General features: G+C 39.9%; 2 protein-coding genes across 2 annotated transcripts in view; both read left to right on the forward strand.

Annotated features, from left to right (window-relative positions):
* LOC102489524 (carbohydrate sulfotransferase 9) overlaps positions 1-22,282 on the forward strand; it is a 328,145-nt gene extending 305,863 nt beyond the window's left edge. Inside the window, exons 5-6 of the mRNA XM_027774202.1 lie at positions 21,706-21,943; positions 22,245-22,282. Of these exons, the coding sequence (XP_027630003.1) occupies positions 21,706-21,943; positions 22,245-22,282 (276 nt within the window). The remainder of the gene's footprint in view (positions 1-21,705; positions 21,944-22,244) is intronic.
* An 81-nt stretch (positions 22,283-22,363) lies between these two features.
* Positions 22,364-25,133, forward strand: CHST9 (carbohydrate sulfotransferase 9). Its single transcript, XM_027774204.1, has one exon. The coding sequence runs from the start codon at positions 22,379-22,381 to the stop codon at positions 23,450-23,452; it is 1,074 nt and encodes a 357-aa protein (XP_027630005.1). The 5' UTR covers positions 22,364-22,378; the 3' UTR covers positions 23,453-25,133.
* The last annotated feature ends 748 nt before the right edge of the window (positions 25,134-25,881 follow it).

The following is a 25,881-nucleotide window of genomic DNA, read 5'->3' on the forward strand; positions in this document are numbered from 1 at the left end:
GGCCTGAAATGCTCTGCTCCAAGATCTGGGATTCCTTCTTGTCATTCAGAGCTCAGCTCCGGTAGCTCCTCTTCAGGTAGATCTTTCTGGACATCTATTGAATGGAGTAGCTTCCCATCACCCTCTGACCCTCATGTAGTAGCACATCACTGTGTTTTAGTGTTTGCATCACACTTAGCACCGGCTAAATTTTTCTTGTTCGTTCATTTATCTGTCTTCACCCATGTGAACTTAAGTACCATAAGAACAGAAACATAGAGTTACTTGCCCCTCTAGCCCCAGTGCCAGAAAACAGTGCACATATTAAGAGCTCAATTAATACTCCTTGAATACATGTTCTGCTAGTTGTGACAACTGTCTAGGCATGAAAAGGAAAAGTGTTTAACCAAACAAGTATTCTTAGTGGGAATGTACATTGTACAGAGAAAACAGAAAACAGTTTGGTGTCTGAATATGGGAAAGGAGTGAACAACCAAGGACCAGGATGAGCTCAAGGTTCCCAAGATTACTGAAGAAAGGTGATACTCTTGGTAGAAATATTGAAGTTGTGGTTAAAAGCCACATTTCATCAGGACACTACATGTCAGGTATTACGTATTTATTTTTCACAACCCCATTAGGCAGGCCTCATTATCTCTGTTTTACAGATGAGCAGTTGATTTAATGACCTCAGGTATCTTATCCTAACGAGTTAGGTTGACTTGGTTGGAAAGGACTGCTTTAAGGTCAGCTGACAGTCAAAGTAAAACACAAATAGGAGTAAAAAATGCACTAAGTCTGTCTTTTGGGATACCTCCTTCCTATTTCCCAAGTTGCTTGTTTGAAGTAGGCGTGGAATATGTGTCTCACAACCTTTCATGGCTCACTGCATTCTTTTGCAAAATAGTCTATGCACCTGTCAATCTCCAAAGTTGCCCTCTTCAATCTGAAAAAAGTACAAGGCTTAAGGCTGAAAATGCCTTGAAGAAGACACTGAGAGAAAAGTGCATGGATGAAGGTAGGAGAACATTGCAAGTAGAACAGAATGGAACCATTTACCCTGGAGACGCCACCTGAAGGATGGCCATTATTCTGGCCATCCATCCAATATTGAAAAGTTACCACCTGCCACATAAAGACTAGACTGTGCTAAAAATGAGTTCTGGGAGCCAGAAGGTAGCATAATGGTTAAGGTGCTGGACTCCCACATGGTGAACTGCAGTCTGAGCCCCAGACCCAAAGGCTTGAAACTCACACCAGGCACATGTGCATGCATGCCCAGAATCCTGAGAGGATAATGGAGAAGAAGGGACTGCAGCATGGCCATCTACCCTCTGAGGGTGGTTGGGGGGAGTCTTTGCTTTCTATCTTTCTGTCTCTCTCTCTCTAGCAAGAACACATGCCCTATAACAAGAAAAATAAAACTCTCAAGTAAATAAGTAAAATAAAATAAAAATGAGTTCTGTACTAGGGGCCCAGAGAAGACATCTGCTGCTGATAAATCTGGGAAGTTAGATGCTGATGTTACTGAACATGTAGGTGGCCTCTTACTCAAAATAGATTTCATAGAGCTAGTGCCTCAGTGATAAAAATATCAAGAGGGACCAGGTGCGCTGAGCCCTGGAAGTTTATCAGTGGTTGAAAGATACCTTTAATTTGCCTCTTTTCATCCTTGATTCAGGCATGCAAATTACAGGTGACCATATGTTACTGTACAAGGGAGTTTCAAAATATTTGTGGAAAATGGAATTAAATTATGAGTTTATTTTGGTGCAAAAAAAAATTGGAAATTCATCTATAGTCTTTTCATAATACACATTTTTCATGAAACTTTTGAAGACTTAGCCCTCCTATGTTCTCCCAGATTTGCAGAAATGAAAAGACACAAAATGAATTTTCTTTGCACAGAGTAATATGGATGGAGTAAAGATATCCTAACTCCAAAAGCACCAAGTCTGGATATATGTGTTTCCAATGGTAGTATATAGAGGCAAGGGAAGAGAAGCCATGAAGATAAGAAGCTTGTCCCAAGTCTGGCCTGAAAACTAAGCAGATGATCACAATCTCTGTGTAGTTTAAGCTGCAAGTGGATAGACCCAAGGTCTGGGAAAGGCTGTCTCACATCATGGTTTTCTAGGAGTAATATTTTGGTGCAAAAAAAAATTGGAAATTCATCTATAGTCTTTTCATAATACACATTTTTCATGAAACTTTTGAAGACTTAGCCCTCCTATGTTCTCCCAGATTTGCAGAAATGAAAAGACACAAAATGAATTTTCTTTGCACAGAGTAATATGGATGGAGTAAAGATATCCTAACTCCAAAAGCACCAAGTCTGGATATATGTGTTTCCAATGGTAGTATATAGAGGCAAGGGAAGAGAAGCCATGAAGATAAGAAGCTTGTCCCAAGTCTGGCCTGAAAACTAAGCAGATGATCACAATCTCTGTGTAGTTTAAGCTGCAAGTGGATAGACCCAAGGTCTGGGAAAGGCTGTCTCACATCATGGTTTTCTAGGAGTAAGAGGCCAGTACTTTGGCCTAGCCAAGTGTTTGAGATTGTTCAATAGAGCATGAGTTCTTGGCGCCCGACATATGCAACTCAAATCAGAGAAGAAAAATGAACAAAGACTGGGTGATACCTGCTGTCCAAACTACCTTGAGTAGACTTAGGTACATTTGGCCACATCAGAGTAACTTAGTACAAAGGATAGCATTCCACGGGGATCTAGTAAAAGGAAATGCTCTTGTAAGTACAGATATGATGATACTGAGAGTCAGACATAACATGTGTTTTATAGTGAGAAACATGGTTGTAGAGCCAGAAAAGCCTGGATTTTAATCCCAGCTCTAGCAGTTGCCAATTGTAAGACACCAAGAAAGTTTAATGGAGATATTATCATAACCATAGAACTGGAGTGAGGATTAAATTCGATAATGTTTTGCTAGCATTGGCATACATGAAGGACTCAGCTGGTATTTATCTAGAACCCACTGTCACCACTCAACCTCTCCCTACAGCTTCAGTTCAGGAGCCTTCCTTTCAGTAAAGGAGAGTGAAGTACTGGCAAAGGTTAAGACAGACTACCAGACATTACTGATATAAACTCATTCTTCCTCACTCAGGAGGAAGCAAGCTCTTGAACTGGGACTATCAGTGTATGGGTCATAAGTCACTAATGAAAGGAGACTTCCCACTGGTCTGGCAAGCCAATTCAGAGTGCAAGTCTTTTCTTAGGTTTTCACAGATGAACGGTGCTCAGATCCATACTGTCAACTTATTGCAATACTGGTTATAGACAAGATACTTCTTGCCTTTGGTTATGGAAAGCCCTAGAAGAATTCCCCATGTGAAGCCTGAGACTTCCTTTCCCACACTGTGGACAATTGTTTTTCCTGTCAGGGGAATACATGGAGTTAATGAGTTAGAATATTATTTTTGAACAAGGAACACCAAGAATTGTTTGTTCCTTCCACAAAGCAGAGTACAGAAATGTAGTGAGGGAAGGAGATGATGATGCAGCATCTGCAGGGTCTTGTAGAATTACACTCCCTTGCTTTATGATATCTTGTCTCTAGAAATAGATAGGAAGAATATCGTCTAGTCGTGTCTTCACGTGGAACAATTGTGGTCAATGTCATCACCGGCCACCTGTCATTGTCACTGCTGCTCTGATAGCTGGCATTACTGCACCCAGTGCTCAAGTACTTTTGGACTAGCAGGTAGGTGATTGATGGGAAAAGAAACATGCACTTAGGTTCATGCAACTGCCTAGGACTGGGGCTCCACCTATAAGAAGTAAGAGAAAGGGTTGGAGTACCTCCAGATCCCCTCCCCTCTACCAGTTGTATGATTGTGCTGAGGCAGGACTGCACATAGCAGATGCCCCTCTGAGATCCTCCCAGAGCCAGGAAGAGTTCATTCTATGCCAGCTCCAGGGATTGAAATTGTATAGACCCTGAAGACTCCCACCTTCAGGCTAAGAGACTTCAGGATCAGTGCATACCTTCCCTTGCAAAGAATAAATAGGAAAGACCAGGGTCTTGTCTGCTTCTAGTAGCCATTTCATTGACAACTTGAATCAAGTACAATCATCTTCAAGAGAGACAACCCATTTTGGAAAAACCGCCCCCCAAGTTTTGTTAGAATTAACAAAGTAATAAACTTTCAAAATAAAATTGATACAATGTATCTGAATGCATGAATAGATTAGACCTTGCAAATACCCATTTGATCATCATTTTCCTTAAAACTCTACTCACTCTGATCCCATCACTTGATAGCCTACTCTGCTACTCTCTTGCCTCTGTCCAGCTTTGCTATTTTACACTCTACCTTCTTTGTGTTCTTCAGACTGAAATATGGGGGAAAATACTCTCTCACATGGCTTCAGGATCCCCATGGCATGATCTGGTGCCACATGCAACCCTTTCAACCTGGCTGAGGATTCCGGTAACCCATGGTAGCTGTAAAGTGTAAGCTAGCTGCTCTCCACTGGGGGTTGAGCCAGGCTTTGGGAAGGCGGCCTTGAGTAAAGCTGAGCTGTCAAATAAGCAGGCCACATAAGCCAAAGGGGTGTGTGTGTGTGTCACTCAGAGGTGCTGACACAGGCAAATCTGATCTGGGGCTTACAGATGCTTAACCAAATGAGACAAATGGAATGTACTCCTGCTGGTGTCACTGCGGCTCTCACACTTGGCACTCCTTCCCCTAGGGCTCACATCACTGTGGACTAGACGGTAAGGCATGGAGAAAGAAAGGCCCTGGACATATACTGCTTCCTGGGACTGGGCTTATGATAAAGCTCCAGCTCCTCCATTGTTTTGACTAAGCTATCATCTTTCTTTCTTTCTTTTTGGTGAGGGAGGAGGTTTTTTTGTTTGTTTGTTTGTTTGTTTGTTTGTTTGTTTTGCTATAGGGTACATGCACTCGCCAGAAAGACAGAGACAGAGATGGAAAGTGAGAAATCACCCTCCTAGGAGGAGTGGCCACACTGCAATCCCTTCTCCTCCATTCTCCTCTCAGGATCTTGGGCACTCACAAACATACGCCCAGGGTGAGTTTAAGCCACCAGGTCCAGGACTTGAACTGCAGTCGACTACATGGGAGTCCAGTGACATAGCCATTACACCAACTGCTGGTCCCAACTCAGCTATTTTCTTGGACTACTTCTATTCTGCTTCTCTTTATTATTTTGCTCTTTTCTCTCTCTCTTTCTCTCCTCTCCCCCCTCCTTCTATACCAATAATTGGCCAAGCACTTCCATATTCTCCAAAAGAAGGCTTACAGGAGAGATGAACCCATTAATTTAGCTCATTCTACTCTACCCACGCATATAATGTCTCTTGACCAGGCCCCTTTGATAGCTGCCAGCTGGCCTATGGACAAGCTGCCCTCAGGTCACGTGCCCACTCTGAATTGAATTAGTGTGGACTCCATCACTGCTTATGTGCACAGGGGCTATTGCCATGGTCATTTCAATCTATAGTTCACAAGGCAGCATTATGGATGATATGCCTAGTATTGTGGAAAAAATCAAAACTAAAAGGCCCCAATACAGAGTTCCCTAATAATGGTAGGGAAATCTGCTTCATGTCAGACTATTCTAAGCACTTCATAATTACATTTATCTGATTAATTCTCATAAAGATTTGTCTTTCCCCACGATCACAGTGTCAGAATCAGAAGGCTGAGGTTTTAGTATGGCTATAAGTAAAACAGTTCTAAAAGGTCTCCTGTCCTAAGATTGTACTAGGTCTAGTACTAGGTCTTGCCTCCTCTGAGCAGAGAATTCTTACAAATCCATGTAATCCGGGTCAGCTCAATAGGACCAGGGTTCCTCATAGTTTTCTAAGTCTCATTTTATGTGTATAGACACACATACACACTGTGGACACTTCCAAAGGAACATTGACTATGGTAAACAGAATTGGAGTGCTTGAAATCCTAGCTAATACCATCACTTTCATTTTAACATATCCATGAATAGTTATTAGAACTCCTACTTAAAAATGAGGAAACAAAAAGTTAACTGAGGTATAACTGAAAAAAAAAATCCCATTTACCATAGCCACAAAATGTATAAGATACCTAGGGATAAACCTAACCAAGGAAGTCAAAGACCTTTACAAGGAAAACTATAAAAATCCTTAAAAAGACATTGAAAAGAATACAAAAAAGTGGAAGGATGTCCCATGTTCCTGGACTGGAAGAATTAAAATAATCAAATGACAATTCTACCCAAATTAATCTACATATTTAATGCAATCCCAATCAAGTTATAACAGACATTCTTCACAGATCTAGAAAAGATAATCATAATTTTTTTTTCTGGGATTGTAAAAGACCCCATATTGCCTAAGAAACCCTGCACAAGAAGAATGGAATGAGTGGCATCTCACTCCCTGAACCCAAAATATATCATAAAGCTGTGATAATAATAAAAAAAATGGTATTGGCAAAAAACAGACAGGTGGATCAATGGAACAGAATAAGGACTCGAGAAATAAACCCCAAAGCATATAGCCAACTGATTTTTGACAAAGGATATCAGTCAATTCAGTGGAAAAAGGTAAACCTCTTTAGAAAGTGGTGCTGGAAAAACTAGACTTCATCTGCAGAAAGATGAAACTGCACCCCCATCTTTCACCATGAACAAAAATCAACTCAAAATGGATCAAAGAAATAAACCTAAAACATCAAACTATAAAACTACTAGTGTAAAACACTGGAGAAACTCTGGAAGACATTGGGGCAAGAAAAGACTTTTTAAATAAGACCCCCAAAGCACAGGCAATAATCTCAAAAATAGACAAGTGGGATTACATCAAATTAAGAAGTCTCTGCATAGCAAAAGACACAGTAATTAGTGTGAATTGACACCCTTAGAATGGGAAAATATTTTTGTAAACTATACCTCAGATAAGGGACTGATAACCAGAATACACAGAGAACTCAAGTGGCTTCCAAAAAAAAAAAAAATACTGCCTTTCTAAGGAAGACATACAAACAGCCAAAAGCATATGAAAAAATGCTCAATATCTCTCATCATAAGGGAGATGCAAATTCAAACTACAATGAGATACCACCTAACCCCTGTCAGAATCACCAAGATTAAAAATACAAAAAATGATAAGTATTGGCAGGATTGTAGTGAAAGGGGAACTCTCCTACACTGTTAAGAGAATATAAATTGGTCCAGCCACATAGAAAACAATATGAAAGTTCCTCAAAGACCTACAAATAGAACTATCATATGATCCAGCAACTTCACTCCTGGGTATCTACTCAAAGAACAGGAGAATACTTAGTCAGAAAAGTGCTTACACGTCTATGTTTATTGTGGCATTATTCATGATTGCTAAGATATGGAACCAACCCAAATGTCCATGAACAGATGAATGGATTGAAAAAGCATGGAACACATACTTCAAGAAATACTATACAGTCATAAAAAAAATCAAGACCCTCGCATTTGATAGAAAGTGGTCGAATATGTAGGATTTGTTACTGAGTGAAGCAAGCTATAAAAGATAGACATTGTATTTCTCCACGTAACATATGCTGACTGTCTGTACTCTATGGTAGAGACTGTAAGATTGGAGGGCAGGTGGTGGTTAAGGTGATGGACACTCCCACATGGCTGACCACAGTTCGAGTCCTGGACCTGGCAGCTTGCTTTCTCTCTTTCCTTCCCTCTGTGTGTCTTTCTCTGGTCAAATGAAAACAATTGAATAAATAAATAAAATTAAATAAATAATTATTTTTTTAAAAGATTGGAGGGCATAAGAGCATTAAAAATAGTTATGAACACTAGAAAGTGTGGAAGGAGGGTAGAAGAGAGGAAGAATGTAGGGAAGGATATTAGGGAGAAAACTAGAGAAGACATTTGTGGGACACAGAAATAATTTATTATCTATTGATGATAATGTGCATAGTATTCCCAACTAGACTGGTCTGAAATATATTTCATGTTTGTAAATTGTCTCTACAAGCTAAATAATGTATAGCATAGCAATTGAATGTCTAAAAATTAATAATAATTAATTAAATAATTAATTTTAAAAGACTCAATAAACCTGGACAAAAAATGAGAAAAACAAAAAATCAGGAATGTTAACTGACTCTAACAGTGCTGGCTGTGCCTGCTCATATTCCCCCCTTCATCCAATGTGTCCTTGCACTTTGGCCAGGCTTCAGCTGACTGCCCCTATCTGTGACCAGCCTGAGCAAGTCTACCCTGCTGATCTGTAGAGCAAGCTGGAATTGTCAGCTCTCTCCTCACAGAAACCTTTGGTCACCACTGACAGGATTTGGTGGAATAATCCTAGAGCACATGTTCTACATTAGCTCTGAGGTTCCTTAGTAGAAATCTGTTCCTGTTCTTACTGTGCTGACATGCTTGATAATCTACCCTGTATTCTCTGCCATCTCTCCCCCCATATCACTTCCCTATTCTCCTATGAGTATTTCTGGGAATCAACTCCAAACTAACTACTTGCATTCAACTCCATAACTCAGGATCTGCATCTAGGGAAATATGAACAAAGATACTTCCTAAAATCACCCAATAAATAGGTGGAGAACCTGGTTGATCTGGCCCTAAAGTCAATGTGGTTCATGCTTTACAGACCTACCCAGACACTGTGTCCTGGCCTCATAACAACTTTCTTCCCTTACAGTCCTTATCCATGGGCATTTGCCAGTGTTCTCATTCATGGCTGACCCATGTCTCTGGCCCTACCTTGACCCGTTGTGCACTTGAGTCAATCAATTCCAGTGTTACCTTATGGACACAACCTCCTTGCCTGTGGAAATCTTATCCTTGTTACTCCATACCCATAACACTTCCACACAAAACTTTACTTATAGATTAAAAAACTTTACTTATAGATACTGCAACTCAGGTCAGCAGATTTCTTCCTCCCTACCACACTCCTGACAGCAACTCTGCGGAGCAAGTGTTGGAAGAAGATGTTGAAGTCTAGGTACCCTCTTCTCTTTTCCCTCCAGAACATTCTAAGATGCACACACTATTGTTGGTGTTGATTTTTTTTTTTTAAAGATACTTTTGCCATGGAGTGCATGTACTCACCAGGTAGACAGAAAAAGACAGAGAGACAGAAAGTGATAAATTATTCCCCAGGGGGAATGGGCCACACTGTGATATCTCCTCTTCTATTCTCCTCTCAGAATTTTGGGCATGCATGCACACATGAAAAAAAAATTTCAAGCCACCAAGGCTGAGACTCAAACCATTGTCAGCATGTGGGAGTCTAGTGTCTTAACACCACCCATTGGCCCCCTGTTGGTGTTCATCTTAAATGGAAAAAGAGGAGAGGCCGACTGGCTGTTACTATTTTTATAAAACTAAACACCTGGAAATATGATGGTATTTCAAAATGTTTGTGAAAAAAATTGAATTAAAATATGAGTTGCTTTTGAAGAAAAAAAATTTTAACCCATAAATAGCTTTTTCATAATGCATATTTTCCTTGAACTTTTTTTTTTTTTTTTTTTTGGAGAGATTTTTTCACTGTAGGGCGCGTGCGCTCGCCAGACAGACAGAGAGAGACATAGAGACAGAAAGCGAGAAATCACCCCCCAGGGGGGATGGTCACGCCGCAATCCCTTCTCCTCCATTCTCCTCTCGGGATCTTGGGCACGCACGCACACGCGCCCAGCGTGAGTTTTAAGCCACCGGGTCCGGGACACGAACCACAGTCGACTACGTGGGAGTCCAGTGACATAGCCATTACGCTAACTGCTGGTTCCCTCCTTGAACTTTTTGAAGAAAGAGCCATATTTGAATTCTAACAATTACCTAAAACTCCAGTGTATTTTAATATTCTTATAGTCAAATATCCACTAATTCTACATCAACTTCTTTCATGCTCTAAATGTAATTCACTGGATTTTTTTTCATTCCTATCTATGTTTAACAAGCACAGACAAAACTCAAAAAAGAAAAAATTGAACACCCAACATCTTTAATTTATTTCACTTTATCAAGCTGCAACTCTTTGTTAAAGTTTTGACTGTCTTTAAAAGCATAATGTTGGGGGAACCAGCAGTTAGCGTAATGGCTATGTCGCTGGATTCCCACGTAGTCGACCGCGGTTCGTGTCCTGGACCCGGTGGCTTAAAACTCACGCCGGGCGCGTGTGCGTGCGTGCCCAAGATCCCGAGAGGAGAATGGAGGAGAAGGGATTGCGGCGTGACCATCCCCCCTGGGGGGTGATTTCTCGCTTTCTGTCTCTATGTCTCTCTCTGTCTGTCTGGCGAGCGCACACGCCCTACAGTGAAAATCTCTCCAAAAAAAAAAAAAAAGCATAATGTTGGGACCAGCAGATGGCATAATGGTTATGTTGCTGGACTCCTCTATAGTTAACTGTGGTTCAAGTGTCAGACCTCACAGCTTAAATCTCACAACAGGTATGTGTATGTGTACATGACCAAAATCCCAAGAGGGAAATGGAGGAGAAGAAATTGTGGCATGATCATCCTCCCTGGAGGGTTGATTTCTCACTTTCTGTCTCTTTGTCTCTCTATGTCTCTCCAGAGAGCACTCACACCCTATAGCAAGAAAATCTCTCTCAAATAAATATATAAATAAATAAAAATAAAAGCCAGATGTTCTGCAAAATAAAGTTTACTGAGTTAAGAATAGAGAATTGGACTATATTCCTGACTTCTCCCTTAACTTCACCAAATGACTTTGGGAAGTTAATACAGAAATCTATCTTAATTTGTGTATCTATAAATTTGAAAACAAAAGAATAATGTTATTTTTTCTGCAAAATTTGAAAGAAAGATAGAATGATAAATCTATAGAAACAAAATGAACCCCTAGAGGAGAAAAACTTATCTACCTATATATTAAGATTGTCTGTTTTCAACTTCTGATGATCTTGCCAGACCTAAGAACAGCAATATTCTCTATAGAAACTACCCCCTTCATGGTCACATTGAGCTACATCCTCCACATTCATATTTTAAGTTTGTTTGGTATCATTGGAGAAAAAATAGAGAGGAATTAAATCCAAATTTGAAAGAATTGACAAACTTACAATTTCAATCCTTGTATTGAGGGTGATCATAGAAATTAACTTGTTGGGACCAGCAGTTGGCATAATGGCTATGTCGCTGAACTCACACGTATTTGACCACGGTTCGAGTCCCGGACCTGGTGGCTTAAACTCACACCAGGCGCGTGTGCGTGCATGCCCAAGATCCCGAGAGGAGAATGGAGGAGAAGGGATTGCAGTGTGGCCATCCCCCCTGAAGGGTGATTTCTCACTTTCTGTCTCTCTGTCTCTCTCTGTCTGTCTGGCAAGCGCACGCGCCCTATAGCAAAAACCTTTAAAAAAAAAAAAAGAAAAGAAATTAACTTGTTGAATCAACTTGAATAGGCTCAATACAGAAACAACTGTTTTGTGTTTAACCAGTTTAAATATTTTAAAAACTGTAGCTTAGAGAAGGCTAAAATTAACTAATTTCTCTCTTCTCCTGCTAATTCCAAGTGTTCATTATTCTTTCTTATTAACCATAATTGTGCTTTCTTTTCTTCTCCTTTCTTTCTTTGCCTTTGCCTCAACTTTAATTAATCTTTGTCTTTCCCATTTATGTCTCTCAGTTGTCTTCATCCTAGTCTTTTCTTCTACTCATCTTTATTGCTACTATGCAATTTTAACTTTGCAAAGTGTTGTGAGAGAAAAGAAAGAGGAGGAAGAGATTAAAAAGAAAAAGAAAAACTAGTATTTACCTAGAAAATGTTTGTCACACAAAAGTTGTTCAATAAGTAAATAGGCATTGACTAAACCAACAAAAACATCTAATATTTATAGAGAACATACTTTGTGTTAGGCAATCTCTGCATGAATTTTCTGTAATCCAACTATCCTACAAGGTGGGTGCTGTTATTATTTACATTTTACAAACAAAGAACCTGAGGCTTAGAAAGAACAAATAGGTTAACCAAGGATACCCAGATAGAAAGCAGAACAAGGACACAATAGCCACCTCCATCTGACTCAAAAATCCAGGTTCTAAATGCCAGACTGGCTTACAACAAGCATCTGGCAGGTGCTTGCCTTAAATCAAGTAATTGACCAGGCATTAAGCAAGGCATCAATTTCTTGATATATGATGCAGTTGAACAAGATACAGGTTTGAAACACAGCTCCACTTCTAACGGAGTTAACTTGGACAAGTTATTTAAATTCTCTGAACTTCAGGTTCTTCACCCATAAAATGGGTATATCTGTACCTTATCTTTAGGCTGATGCTTGGTCTGTGCCTAGTCTTTGGACTAAGCAAATAAAATGCAGAAACAATCAAGAGAGAAAGACGGGAATCAAAAATAACTTTCCTACACAACACACTTCTACACCCCTCACTTCCTACAGAAACCCTTCCTCACCTCCAAGTCCGGATTAAATGCCCTTCTTTATGTTCTCCTAGCATCACATTCTTGCTCTGTCTTATCGTCTACCATAAATATGGTAATTCTGGGGTTTTAATACATGTTTCTTTCTCCTCCCATAACCCCAACATTGCCCTAGATCAGAGACCAAAAACCTAGCTAGACCTCCAATACATAGCACAATGCAAGGCACACAGTTAGTGCTCAGGGAACATGTGTTCAATGGCTAACCAAAGGTCAAAGAATGGAGGGCGTGCATGGGAGGGAAATGGAGTAGAAGGTACTAGATATTAGGATTCTATGCTCATACTCTTCCCAGTTTTCTCCAGTGTCTGTTGGAAAAGGATCATAGTCTTCACCTCTTATAACTATGCAATCAACTCACAAATTTGTTGAATGGAGACTTGAGAGGTGCAGCTGTAGCATGGAAGGATCAAGCAGAGAGGCACTGGTTTGAAACCCTAGGAAAGGCTAACTTCCACCACTTATTTGTAGTCCTATGAACAGGCCCCTCCATCCTCTCACCATTCTCTCATCTGGTGGTGACTGCAGGGAGTGGATAGGTCCTCTATTTCCTGCCCTGCTCCCCTCTCTCCTCTACAAAGTACAACGAGAATGGGAAAAGTCTTTGAGCCCAGAATAAAATAGATTCATGAATTATCTCTTTTTCTTAAACTGTGTGCTTTAAATGAATTACTTGAACTTAGTGAAATTCTCTATCTATTAATGAAAGTAAAAATGATCAAGGCAATGGGTAGTAGTATATGTTATGGGTTGACTCACAGTAGGCATTTGGTAAATGGCAGACAGTGTAATGATGACGACTAGTGCTACTCTCCCTGAACAGTGCCTTCAACGTCCACAAATTCAGATAGCACCTCTACCAGCTAGCAACTCCCAAGTCTGTATATGCAGCTTTCAAGTCCTGATATCTACCTTCAGCTCTCTCCAAGGCACCTCAAGCTCAAGAGATCTGAAACTGAAGGTCGTAAATACCACCCAACCCCATGGACCCATAATACCTGCTACTTCGATTTCCTCTCTCTGGGAAAAGGGAGCCCTTTTGTATACTTCCTTCACTCTCACTTTTCTAATGTGAGCTGTTTCCTAAATTTCTCTCTAATAATTTCCTCTACCTTCATTCTTACTCTACCTTCATTCTTACCCCCTTGTCTTTGTTTCTCTCCTAAGAGTTCTGTGAGGCCAGGCCATGGCATGGAGGATTCCACAGGCTGACCATATGGTTTGAGTCCTAGACCCAGTGACTTGAGAAACATGCTGGGTGTGTTCATGCATGCCCAAAATCTTAAAAGGAGGGAGAGATGGAGGAGGAGGATTGTGGTGTGACCATGCCCCAGGAGGGATACTTTCTCACTTTCTCTTTCTCTCTCTATCGTCTCTCTCTCTCTCTCTCTCCCTCCCTCCCTCTTCCCCCCCCCCCTTTTCTCTCCCTCCAGTGAGCACACACACCTCTGGAAAAATCTTAAAAAAAAGAATTCCTGGTGGACAATCACAATCAACTTCTAGGTGACCTTCCAGCCTGGGGTACCCCTTCCCACTGCTGCTACAATGTTTATTCTAAATGAGTCTCTGACTGCTTTGGAAATACAGTCACATTCATGGTACAGTCCAGACTCTCTATGACTCCCAGCCCTGATGGCCTGTTCCTCTCTGCATCCAGTTCCCCCATTGGACACTCACTGTGGGCACACACAGTCCTTCCTATCCCTGGATCATCCACCTCAGGGCTTCTCAGTCATCCTCCATGCTCATTGCAGGCATCCCCTCCTTTGTGAAATCCACACCCAAAAATGTCTTCAGAAAAATTAAGCACTCCTTTCTTCTGTTTCTTAAAACCCAATGCATCCTTTTATTATGGCATTTATCACATTTTTTATAAACTGCTTATTTTTATCAGCCCAATTAAACTTTGACTTCCTTGAGAGACTACATATTTGATCTACTTCACTCTTGTTTACATAATGGGTTAAAATGGCATACGATGACAGTTTTGCACATGCATGCTATAAATGAATCAATGATCAGAATCTTCATTGTCTAGTTTCCATCAGCCCCAGAAGAGCAGATAAAGGCTTACTGAATTCCAACACTTGTCAATAGTATGGAACCAATGTGAGCTAGTCACCCGAAAAAGAGAGAGTACAGCCATATTACTTCTACACTCCAATTATACTCAAATGTGTGTTGTTATTAGGTCATCAGGAGTCATGACATATTTTTCTGGTTTTCTATGCAAAAAGGCATCATGACTTCCCTAATAACCCAATAATATGAGATATAGTTCTAGATGCAAGATAGAGTTATATATTTATAATACCACTGTTCTTTAATAAACTTATTAGATTATAGAGATAGTCACCTAAACAGTTAACTAGAGTAAAATAAAAAGTGCTAAACAAAGGCTTAGCACTCAGACTGAGCTAGGTATGTCCTTCTGTCCTCTACTCCCATTCCAACTCTCACAGCCTCTGATAGAACATGGCCAGAGCCTTTGCCACTAGAACAGATCAATTAATTTCACAGCCCGGTGATGACTCAGTGGTAAAATAACTAAAACCACTTAGGAAAGGTTCCAGGTTCACCTTCCCAGACCTCCCTGGGCGTGTTGGGCAAACATGATCTAGGCTGACTGGGACTGGGAGTGGATTATTGTATGGAGAACTTACTGGGTGTGCCTGTATTTCCAGATTTTTCTCTGTCTCATTTTTACATGGAAAATATAAGTGAATAAATGTTTAAAAATAAAAATACACTTTTTTTAAGAGAGATTTTTGCTATAGGACACATGTGCTTGCCAGAGAGACAGAGAGATAGAGAGAGACCAAAAGTGAGAAATCACACCCTAGGGGGACTGACCATGCCATAATCCCTTCTCCTCCATTTTCTTCTTGGGATCTTGGGCACGTGCATGCACACACACACACACACACGCACACACACGCCCATTGTGAATTGAGGTCGTGCCAGATCCAGGACTCAATCTACGGTCAATTATGTGGGAGTACAGCAACATAACCATTATACCATCTGCTGGTCCCCAAAATATACTTTTCTTTTTGAGATTATCAGCTCTCCATGAGCAAGGACCATACTTATCTTAGCTGCCATGCCATCCTTGGCATCTATTGGGATGTTGGAAAAGTGATGATGTATTTTTGCATAGAAAAACAAGTCATGACTTTCCCAACAACCTAAGAGTATAGCACCTGATGTGTGCGAGGTGTGCAAAGTTCTTCCCCTGTGAAAGGGAGAAAGGAAGATCAGAGAAAACTTCAGAAGGCATATACTTTGTACAGAGACCTTGAAAAATAACAAAAATGAGGCTTTTAAATTTATTGCAGAGTAAATGAATAGTCCAGACATTTATCCATCAGACTTTTTTGAAAATTCATTTTTTTAAAATCTGTAGTTATATATCTTTCAATTACTTTGCATTATCCACTCTTTAAAGTTATTTATGGAGTGCCAACAGATGGTGTAGTGATTATGTCACTGGACTCCCACATGGCTGACCATGGTTCAAGTCCCAGACCTGGTGGCACTCTGGGCACATGTGTGTGTATGTCCAAGATCCTGGGCAGAGATTGGAGGAGAAAGGATTGCAGCATGGCCATCCCCCGGGGGGCTCATTTCTCACTTTCCCTCTCACTGTCTCTATCTCACTCTGTCTAAAGTGAGCATACATGCCCTAAGGCAAAAACCTCTTAAAAAATAAAGCTATTATGGAAACCTATAGCTTTAAACTATAGCTTACAGTTTAACTGTGGTTAGAAGAGTTTCTCCAGGGTCAGCAGTTGACACGGTGGTTAAGACAATGGATGCCCACATGGCTGATCACAATTCAAGTCCTGGACCTGGCAACTTGAAAATCATGTGTGTGTGCATGCCTGAAATTCTGAGAGGAGAATGAAGGAGAAGGAATTGAGACATGGCTCTTCTTCTTGAGGGTAATTTCTCACTCTTCCTCTCTCTGTCTTTGGCGAGCTCATACACACTCTATGGGGAAAGAAAAAATCTGTAAAAAATTAAAAGTTTCTCCAATGCAATAATAATAATAATAATAGCAATGGAAGCTGGAGTAAAATGACTTTCCTCGCAGGTAGTACAGACTAAATACTGTAATTATTTTAAAAGAAACAGATTTACTCACTGAAGCCCTGGGTGCTTTTTATTGAGAAAATAAGATTTTCATATTGGTCTAGAAAACGTTTTAAATCTCAAGAAAGAGATAGAACTTGGCTGAGAGATACCGGAATCTCAGAGGGAAGCAAATAGAGGACAGAGTATGTGTCAAGAGAGAAACGGAAAGCAAGGTGGGAAGGAGCTCTTCAGCACCAGAATTGAATGCCAGCTAAGAAATTTGGAACTTCAGTTGACTTCTAATGAGCCAGTCCAAAACATACGGAATACAAAATAAAAAGTTTGGGAAAAGCTAATTTAGTCATAACTTGCAGGGAGACTAATTAGGAGAATATTAAAGAATATCCAATTAAGAGGTAATAAATTTAAAAAGATGAAAGTAAGAGGCATTATGAGATGTAAAATAGCCAATTTACTTTCTGATTGTTAAAGCTTGTCTCAGATTTTGTGAGTGGGTGACCAGCAAGAAATGGAACCATCTGAGAAGAAGAAAAAAGCAAAAGAGGAGCCACTTTCGGAGAAACAGGCTAGTTTGGTTTTATATGCAGTTGAGCCCCCAAGGAAAATGGAGATGAAAGATTTTACTCTTTTTTTTGTTGTTGTTATCTCTATGATAATAGTAACGTGAATTCATTGGTATAAGCCCTAAGTTTAAAAAATCATTAGCTTGTATATTTAGTTATTTATGTCTTCCACATGACAGAGATGGGGCAGGGGTCCAGAGAAGTGACATCACCAATAGGGTCTTCACACCGCAATCCCCTCCCCAGCCCCACCCAGCCTGGATCTCAGGCAAGCCCATACCTGGCCTGCACAGGGAGACCTCAGGATGTGAAACTGAGAGAATGCCATTAGCTTTGATTCCAGTAATCCAGACCCCTTAGTCCTGGAAAGCCTTTGCTGTGATTGAAGGGAAAAGGCTTCGGCTGTGTAGTGGGAGGGATGTCACTACATCCTAATACCAGATTTTACAAAGTAAATGAAGGTGAGCTGAAATGGTCTGGAAGGAAATCTGGTAGTCGTCTGGAAGAGCTCATGGGATATCAGTGCCATCACTTTTTTAAAAAGTACCTCTTTTCCCATATCTTGATTTGGTTGGAGTAAAAGAAAGTGACTAGCACCACATAACAGAAGATTGAAGTCTAGTTTATAACGAGTGACAAGTCTTTCTCACATGTAGTTTTTGGTATCCCCTAACTAAACGCATCACTAGAAAGTTGCCCGGTGAACATGGGCTTCCAACAAAGGTAAGTGGATAAACAGAAAAGATATTTCTTCTGAACTGTGTGAGAACTAAGGGGCCACCTCTCCCCTATATCCAGGTCCTGTTTCTTCTTACTAAAATATTTCAAGTCTGTCATGTGTGATGTCTTTCTCCCCTGGAGAGAATGGGAAAGTATTCGGGGCTTGTCCCTTGTTTCTTTAAATCCCTTTGTTATGCTCTAGTCTAATAGTCCCAGATGTTACCACTGTCTATGGAGCACCTTGGGCACTTATTTAAATTAGTCTAGAAGCCCCACCCTCAGGAATCCGGATTCTCTGTGTACACTGGCTGGCCTGGGATTTCAGACTGTTGGTAATCCCTCCAGGGGTTCCAAATCAAGGCTGAGAGACTAGACAAATCTGATTTGGCAGCCAGGTAAGGCTCTAAGCCTCCACACCTACTTTAGCACAAGCAGCTTCACAGTGTGTTGTTTTTTTTTCCCTCTCTCTCTCTCTCTTTCTCTCACCAAAGATTTGTTGGAACACAAATTTTTCAGAATCTTAACAATAATTAGCCAATTATTCATCTAAGTTGATCTTAACCTTTTTTTTTTTAATTAACATTGGTGTCCTTCAGCAAGGTTAGAAAACACTTGGAAGCCCCTCATTAAGTTAGGGTCACAGTTTTCCTTTAGTAATTATATATTGATCATCTTTTGTGTGGCAAGCACTGTTAAATGCACAGAGAACAGGAAAGGTAAGATCTCTGTAGTGACACTCTAATGTGATGGAGGCAGACTGGGGGAAGGAGATAGCAGAGAAGTGAATAAGTAGTCATTGCACATTGTGATTGATGCTGTGAGGGAAGTAAGCAGGGTGTGCGGAAGAGAATCGTGGGGAACTTAACTTAGGGTGTATAGAGAAAGCCTCTCTAGGAAAGTGAAGGTAACTAAGAGCTAAAGAATGAAGAACCAGTGGTACTGGCTACTAAGAACCTAGAAGACAACAAAAAGTGACCAAAAAAATGTAAAACAAGTAAGAAAGAGCTGGAGATTTAGACAATGGTTGTCAGAGAGATGATGGAGGGCGTACAAGCTCCAGTGATGGTGATGGTGCTGATTTATGTGAAGTCAAGAACAAGGCGATCGAGTGACCAGCAGTTAGCATAATGGCTATGTCGCTGAACTCCCATGTAGTTGTCTGCTGTTCGAGTACCAGACCCCTGTGGCTTAAACTCACACCGGGCACAAGAGGAGACTGGAGAATGGATTGCTGCCTGGTCATCCCCCCTGGGGGGGTGATTTCTCACTTTCTGTCTCTCTGTTTCTTTCTGTCTCTCTGGCGAGCACACACGCCCTGTAGCAAAAACCTCTCAAAAAATAAAATAAAAAATAACGAACAAGGAGGTTGAGGAACTGAGGAGTCTTTGGAGGTCAGTATCACCAGTAATGACAGGAGAAAGGAAGGAGAAGCAAAGCCTGAGTTAGAAGCTGGGGTCTTCAGTGCATGAATGGAGAGGTCAGTGGTAAAAGCTGATGACAGCAGGAGGAAGAGAAGGAAGGGAAACTTGTAAGAGAAGAAGTAGGTCTGCTAAGTGATGTCCTGGGCACTGCAAAGAAATAGCTCCCTATCTTCTGGCCTGAGGCAAAGTAGTTCCAGGAAGTGAAGTTTCATCCACTTAAGAAAGTGCAAGTGAAGCAGAGGTCTTGGGGCCCAGCCAGATTTCATTTAAAGAAAGTCGTGGGAAACAAACATTCCAGAAGTCCCTAAAGATTAAAAGATTTGATGACCACAGATCAGAAGGTCCAGAGGGCACAGTGGAAGTCTGATTTTATTTTTTTCTGTGGGGCAGAGGAGGGGACTGATGAGGGTACATTAGACATACAAATTACAATCTGGACAATAATGAACAAGTGGAGAATCTTGAACTTTACCAGGTCACTGCTGGCAAGCACTACTATACTACTACTAAACAGCAACAATAGCAATGATTGTTTATATTTGTAATATAGAAGTAATATTGGAAATAAAGTGGCAGTTGTAGTTCAGCCCTGTATTAAGTACTTTGCATGCATATCTATCAACAACCCTAAAACTTTTCAAATATCAAGTCAAATTTTGCATTAGCAGGTCCAGCCACACGATAGGCAGTACACCATCGCATGATACTAGAACCTTCTGGGGAGGCCCCAGTTTTCGCTTCTGGGTCAGCCAAACACTACAGGTGCACCCATGATTTTAACTAGCGAAAATACTTGGCATAGAATTATAATGTGGCAAAATGCCACAAAATTACCTGCCTATTTCTCTGTCTCTCTGTCTCTCTTTCTCTCTCAATAAATAAATAAACAAACTTGAGCATTTTTATATTATCCATAAACACTTTATGGACAATAAATTATCAATCAACATAAAAAAGGATACAGGACTTTGAAGTCTTCTGGCAGGCAAGGATAGCATACACATGACTTTAGAGCGGAAACCCCAAATAGTTGGCTGAATGGTAAGGAAGGTTTCGGGTGGCTGTTCTATGGGGCTCCACAAACTGGTGTATGGTAAGCCAGGGATTACTCATATACTCTTCTTACACAGTAAAGAAGCAGCATCTTTAAAGCTCAGTTGGTAGAAGGACCATCGTGGGAGGAAATGGCTCCATCCAAAGTGTTGTGTTTGTTTCTCTGCTCTTTATCTCAATTTGCTGGAAAATCCCTAATATCCTTGAAGAACTGATTCCATTCATTATTCATTTGACAAATTCATTCGACCATTCTAAACACTGGGAATACAATGGAAATACAGGAAACAATCCCACCATTTCCCCCACTTCTAGGCTGGTGGCACCGTGCATTGCTCCTATAGCATATCACTTGTTACTTTTTCTGATAACATGATGATAACTATGTAAACTCATCTCCAGTACAGTCTTCTTCAAAACCATTCTTAGGGCGAGAGGAGATCATATTACTTCTCTGTTCTCTAAAGGCTTCCTAGTTTACCCAGAATAAAAGCTCAAGTCCTATGGTTTTCCCTATCAGAGGGTGCCACCTTATAAATCCCAACTTTCATGTCTTCTTTTATTCAGCCACAGTAAGAGTCATAGAAAAGATACAGTCAGATCGAGAGTACATGGCAAATTAGTTGATTCATCCGTCAGACAACAGAACTAAATTCCTATTCTACTTTTAATACAATTTTACACAACAGGACATCTAGTGGATGTTTCTGGATTCCTCAGTGATTCTTCACTTGGGATAAGAGGGAAAGTCTCTTACATGAATAAAACTGTATGGTGATGATTATAGCTCCTAAATTATTATGATCCATAAATTTAGAAAAATAAAAATTTTCTAATAGAAAAAATTCATCACTCAATAATATCTCATAGTAAGATCACTGATGCACAAAAGAATTGTGTAACATTCTGTCGTGCAACAGGCAAAGCCAGGATGACTATCCTGGATCCCTACCTTCCCATTCTGTGGGTGTCATTTTTTTTGGGGGGGGGAGAGATTTTCACTGTAGGACGTGTGCGCTTGCCAGACAGACAGAGAGAGACACAGAGACAGAAAGCGAGAAATCACCCCCCAGGGGGGATGGTCACGCCGCAATCCCTTCTCCTCCATTCTCCTCTCAGGATCTTGGGCACGCACGCACACGCGCCCGGCGTGAGTTTTAAGCCACTGGGTCCGGGACACGAACCGCGGTCGACTACATGGGAATCCAGTGACATAGCCATTACGCTAACTGCTGGTTCCCTGGGTGTCATTTTTTGTTGTTTCATTTTTCTATGAAGAATCTTACTATAAAATATATATTCAGCCACTCTTAAGAAATATGTCTCCTTGATACTATTTTAAAAGAAATATGGTAAGTTTCTTATTCAATATACCCACATATATATCAGTATTCTTTTCAATATTTCTTCTCTATTTTAACAGAACCCCAAGTTTTACATGCCTGAGGATCTGAAGGGAAAAAAAGAAAACCTACTCAACTCTGGGAGGTTTACTACAGTTTTAACAAAGATGAGGCACTTACAAAGAGGGGATGCAGCTTTGAGTAAGACCACAGGGTCTCCAACAAGCAAGTTGATTGAAAAACATCAAGGAGAGAGGACTCTTTTCAAGAAGTTCAGCAAAATGAATTGGCCATTGGACATTCGCCCTTTAAACAACTGTAGGACGTGTGCGCTTGCCAGACAGACAGAGAGAGACACAGAGACAGAAAGCGAGAAATCACCCCCCAGGGGGGATGGTCACGCCGCAATCCCTTCTCCTCCATTCTCCTCTCAGGATCTTGGGCACGCACGCACACGCGCCCGGCGTGAGTTTTAAGCCACTGGGTCCGGGACACGAACCGCGGTCGACTACATGGGAATCCAGTGACATAGCCATTACGCTAACTGCTGGTTCCCTGGGTGTCATTTTTTGTTGTTTCATTTTTCTATGAAGAATCTTACTATAAAATATATATTCAGCCACTCTTAAGAAATATGTCTCCTTGATACTATTTTAAAAGAAATATGGTAAGTTTCTTATTCAATATACCCACATATATATCAGTATTCTTTTCAATATTTCTTCTCTATTTTAACAGAACCCCAAGTTTTACATGCCTGAGGATCTGAAGGGAAAAAAAGAAAACCTACTCAACTCTGGGAGGTTTACTACAGTTTTAACAAAGATGAGGCACTTACAAAGAGGGGATGCAGCTTTGAGTAAGACCACAGGGTCTCCAACAAGCAAGTTGATTGAAAAACATCAAGGAGAGAGGACTCTTTTCAAGAAGTTCAGCAAAATGAATTGGCCATTGGACATTCGCCCTTTAAACAAAAGTTTAGTTGATGACCTCAAATGGAAGAAAACCGATGCAATCCAAGAGAAACGTAGGTCTTTTCTTCAGGAGTTTTGCAAGAGGTACAGTGGGGTGAGCCATCCGCAATCACATCTTTTTCATATGGTATCCAGAATCTATGTAGAAGATAAGCACAAAATCTTATACTGTGAAGTCCCGAAGGCTGGCTGTTCCAACTGGAAAAGAATCCTGATGGTACTAAATGGATTGGCTTCCTCTGCACACAATATTTCCCATGATGCTGTTCACTATGGGAAGCATTTGAAAAAGCTAGATAGCTTTGACTTAAAAGGGATATATACTCGCTTAAATACCTACACCAAAGCTGTGTTTGTTCGTGATCCCATGGAAAGATTAGTGTCAGCATTTAGAGACAAATTTGAACACCCCAATAGTTATTATCATCCAATATTTGGAAAGGCAATTATAAAGAAATATCGACCAAATGCCTGTGCAGAAGAATTAAATAATGGCTCTGGAGTTAAATTCAAAGAGTTCGTCCATTATTTGCTGGATTCCCATCGTCCAGTAGGAATGGACATTCACTGGGAAAAGGTCAACAAACTCTGTTACCCATGTCTGATCAACTATGATTTTATAGGGAAGTTTGAAACCTTGGAAGAAGATGCCAATTACTTTTTACAGATGATTGGTGCTCCAAAAGAGCTAAAATTTCCAAACTTTAAGGATAGGCACTCTTCTGATGAACGAACCAATGCTCAAGTTGTGAGACAGTATTTAAAGGATCTGACTAGAACTGAAAGACAATTAATCTATGACTTTTATTACTTGGACTATTTGATGTTTAATTATACCACTCCCTTTTTGTAGTTTGCATTCATTTTCTAAAACCCCGTATTTGCTTCCTGGTGACGGCTTCAAATCAACCACTATAATTGTTCTATAATTCTCTGTATGAGAGAAATTTAACTAAGTGCAGTTGTTTTGATTTAATGAAGATTTTTACCAAATAGTATGACACCAATTGGTACAAAATTATAGAAAATTCATGTAACAGAGACATGTAAACAACTTGACTTGCTCTAAAATGTTTGGAAAAGAGCTGCTTTTGCATTATGGATTATATTGTCAAAGCAATAACCTAGCCAGCTGTCACATTAGCTAAAACAGCCTCTTGCAATGGTAGGAAAAGGAATCTAAAATAGCATGAATGTATGCCTATATCCTGGAATTCATTCTCTAAAGTGCATGAATATATTTTCAGCAGTCCATGGCATATTAGTCAAACCGTTGGGTAGTTTTCTTATACCCTGCAAATCTTTCTATCAATTGCAATGATAAACCTTTTTGAAATGAGACTTTGGACGTAGGCATTTTACTTTAAATTGGAAGGCCTTATGTGATTTACAATATGAGAAGATAGCAGGGAAAACAGATGAGCCTATGGCTTTTTATATTCCACAGTCAATAAAGAAATGCACAACATGCTAAGATCAAAGCAACAAAAGCAACCCTCCTCCTTCAGAAACACTAAAGTGAATTGATTTTGGAGGGGCAGGGGTATTTATTTATTTTTTAATCTTAAGACAAAATGAGCAGAACTACTAAAGGTCTTCATTTCTGAAGCAGGCAGTTAAGAAGTTTAAGCCTCATCAGATATAAATGTGCTCCTAATTCTGGTGTAATTGGGCAGGGGGAAAAATTGTTTCAGGATGGAATAATCATCAAAAACAAAAGCTGCCATTCTGAATATAGACCTCAAACAATAACAAAGTTTTATAAGAATATTATTTGAATCAAAGCATCATGTGCATAGCTTTATATGTGAAACACATTCTAAGAATAGCTTTTGTTTTCAGTCTAATTATTTAGCTTGGGAATGACTTTTTAAAGACTAATATACCACTTCAAAGATCAGTTATGTTCTAGAGAATAAAATATAACAAGAGCCCCTAGAAATGTTTTTAATAGGCTTATGCATAAGCAAATTAAGGTATTTTCTTTTAAAGTTTAAATATTCTATATAACAAAGTCAAATACCACTGCATTGAAATATTAAATCAAAGTCTTTGGGAAAATAAGACCATGTGTCACTTCTATGAAAAGTTGTAATCCATTTTGGAAATTTTTTCCAAAAGACTCTAAATTGGAAGATACATTTGGATTAGAAATGTATTTTAATTGGTTGACTATTACAATGTTAAGCAAACCACATGTCATTCAAACCTTGACTAAATGATTTTCTTGAACATGTTCCTCTTCCTGAGCTATTGGTTTTTTTCTTATCAGTACATACTCAGTAATGTCTCTCAAAGAAAAGTAGGTATTAATATTTGACTATTAATAGACCAAGATAGTCACAGCCATACTGATTTCATTTTGATTTTCCATTTCATGGCTGAGTATTCATGAATTGAATTTTTCTGTACACACACCTTCCCTGTCCCATCCGCATCTTCTAAGGAGTAAACTGCAACCGGCAGAAAGAGCGTAAATATTAAACATGCTAAACCAATCTTTTACTACGTTTCCACTCCATTTCCTCTTGCCTCTAGACCATACACCTAAGCTATGCTCTTTGTTTTTAAGGAGTTTTGCTCAAGTTAGCTAAATTATATCATCTAAAATATTGCTATACTATGGAGAGTAGATTCCTAGTAACTTAGAGACATAGAAATTAGGTTTTGAGAGAGAATGCAAAATATCCCAAAAAGCCTGAAACTTTATTCCTAAACCAACAAAACTAGTTTTAAATGGAATCTGCTCTAAAGTAAAGGCAATTTTCTCACAGGTATTCCTAAAACCACATAAAGAACAAAATGAAAGCCTTTCTTTTCATTACTCTGACAAGAAGAAAATGAAAACAAGTGCCCTGTCCTATTCAGGTCCCTACTACACTGGGAGGATGGAATATTTATCTTTGATTATTTGACTTTGATGTGAGAGAAGACAGGTTTTTCAAGAAAGAACAACTTTCTATGAGCCTGCTCTTCGTTTTAGATGACTTCTTTTTACGTTAGGGTCAAAGAAGCTAGTTGTCATCCTGGATTCCTTGTGGTTTTAAATACCTACCCCATCTATCTCCTATAAGTTTTTTCTGCTTTGCAGACCAGTTCACATTTGTCTTTGTCATTTCTGCCTCTGAATAAATCCAGTGGGAGCATCAGTGTTCCTTTGAACAGTCACACTTTTGTGAACTGAGTTTCCTAAAGGCAAGTGACCGATTCCAGACTCATCTTCCAGATGTCTAATGTTCCCAATTTTTGTCCTTCCCCCCTCTTTTTTTTTTTTTTTTTTTT

This window comes from Tupaia chinensis, unplaced genomic scaffold, assembly GCF_000334495.1.
Source record: "Tupaia chinensis unplaced genomic scaffold, TupChi_1.0 Scaffold000414_1, whole genome shotgun sequence".
NCBI lineage: Eukaryota > Metazoa > Chordata > Mammalia > Scandentia > Tupaiidae > Tupaia > Tupaia belangeri.

What these genes read in the sequence shown, in the direction of transcription:
- CHST9 (XM_027774204.1), top strand. Translation starts at nt 22,379, where the DNA reads ATGCCTGAGGATCTGAAGGGAAAAAAAGAAAACCTACTCAACTCTGGG.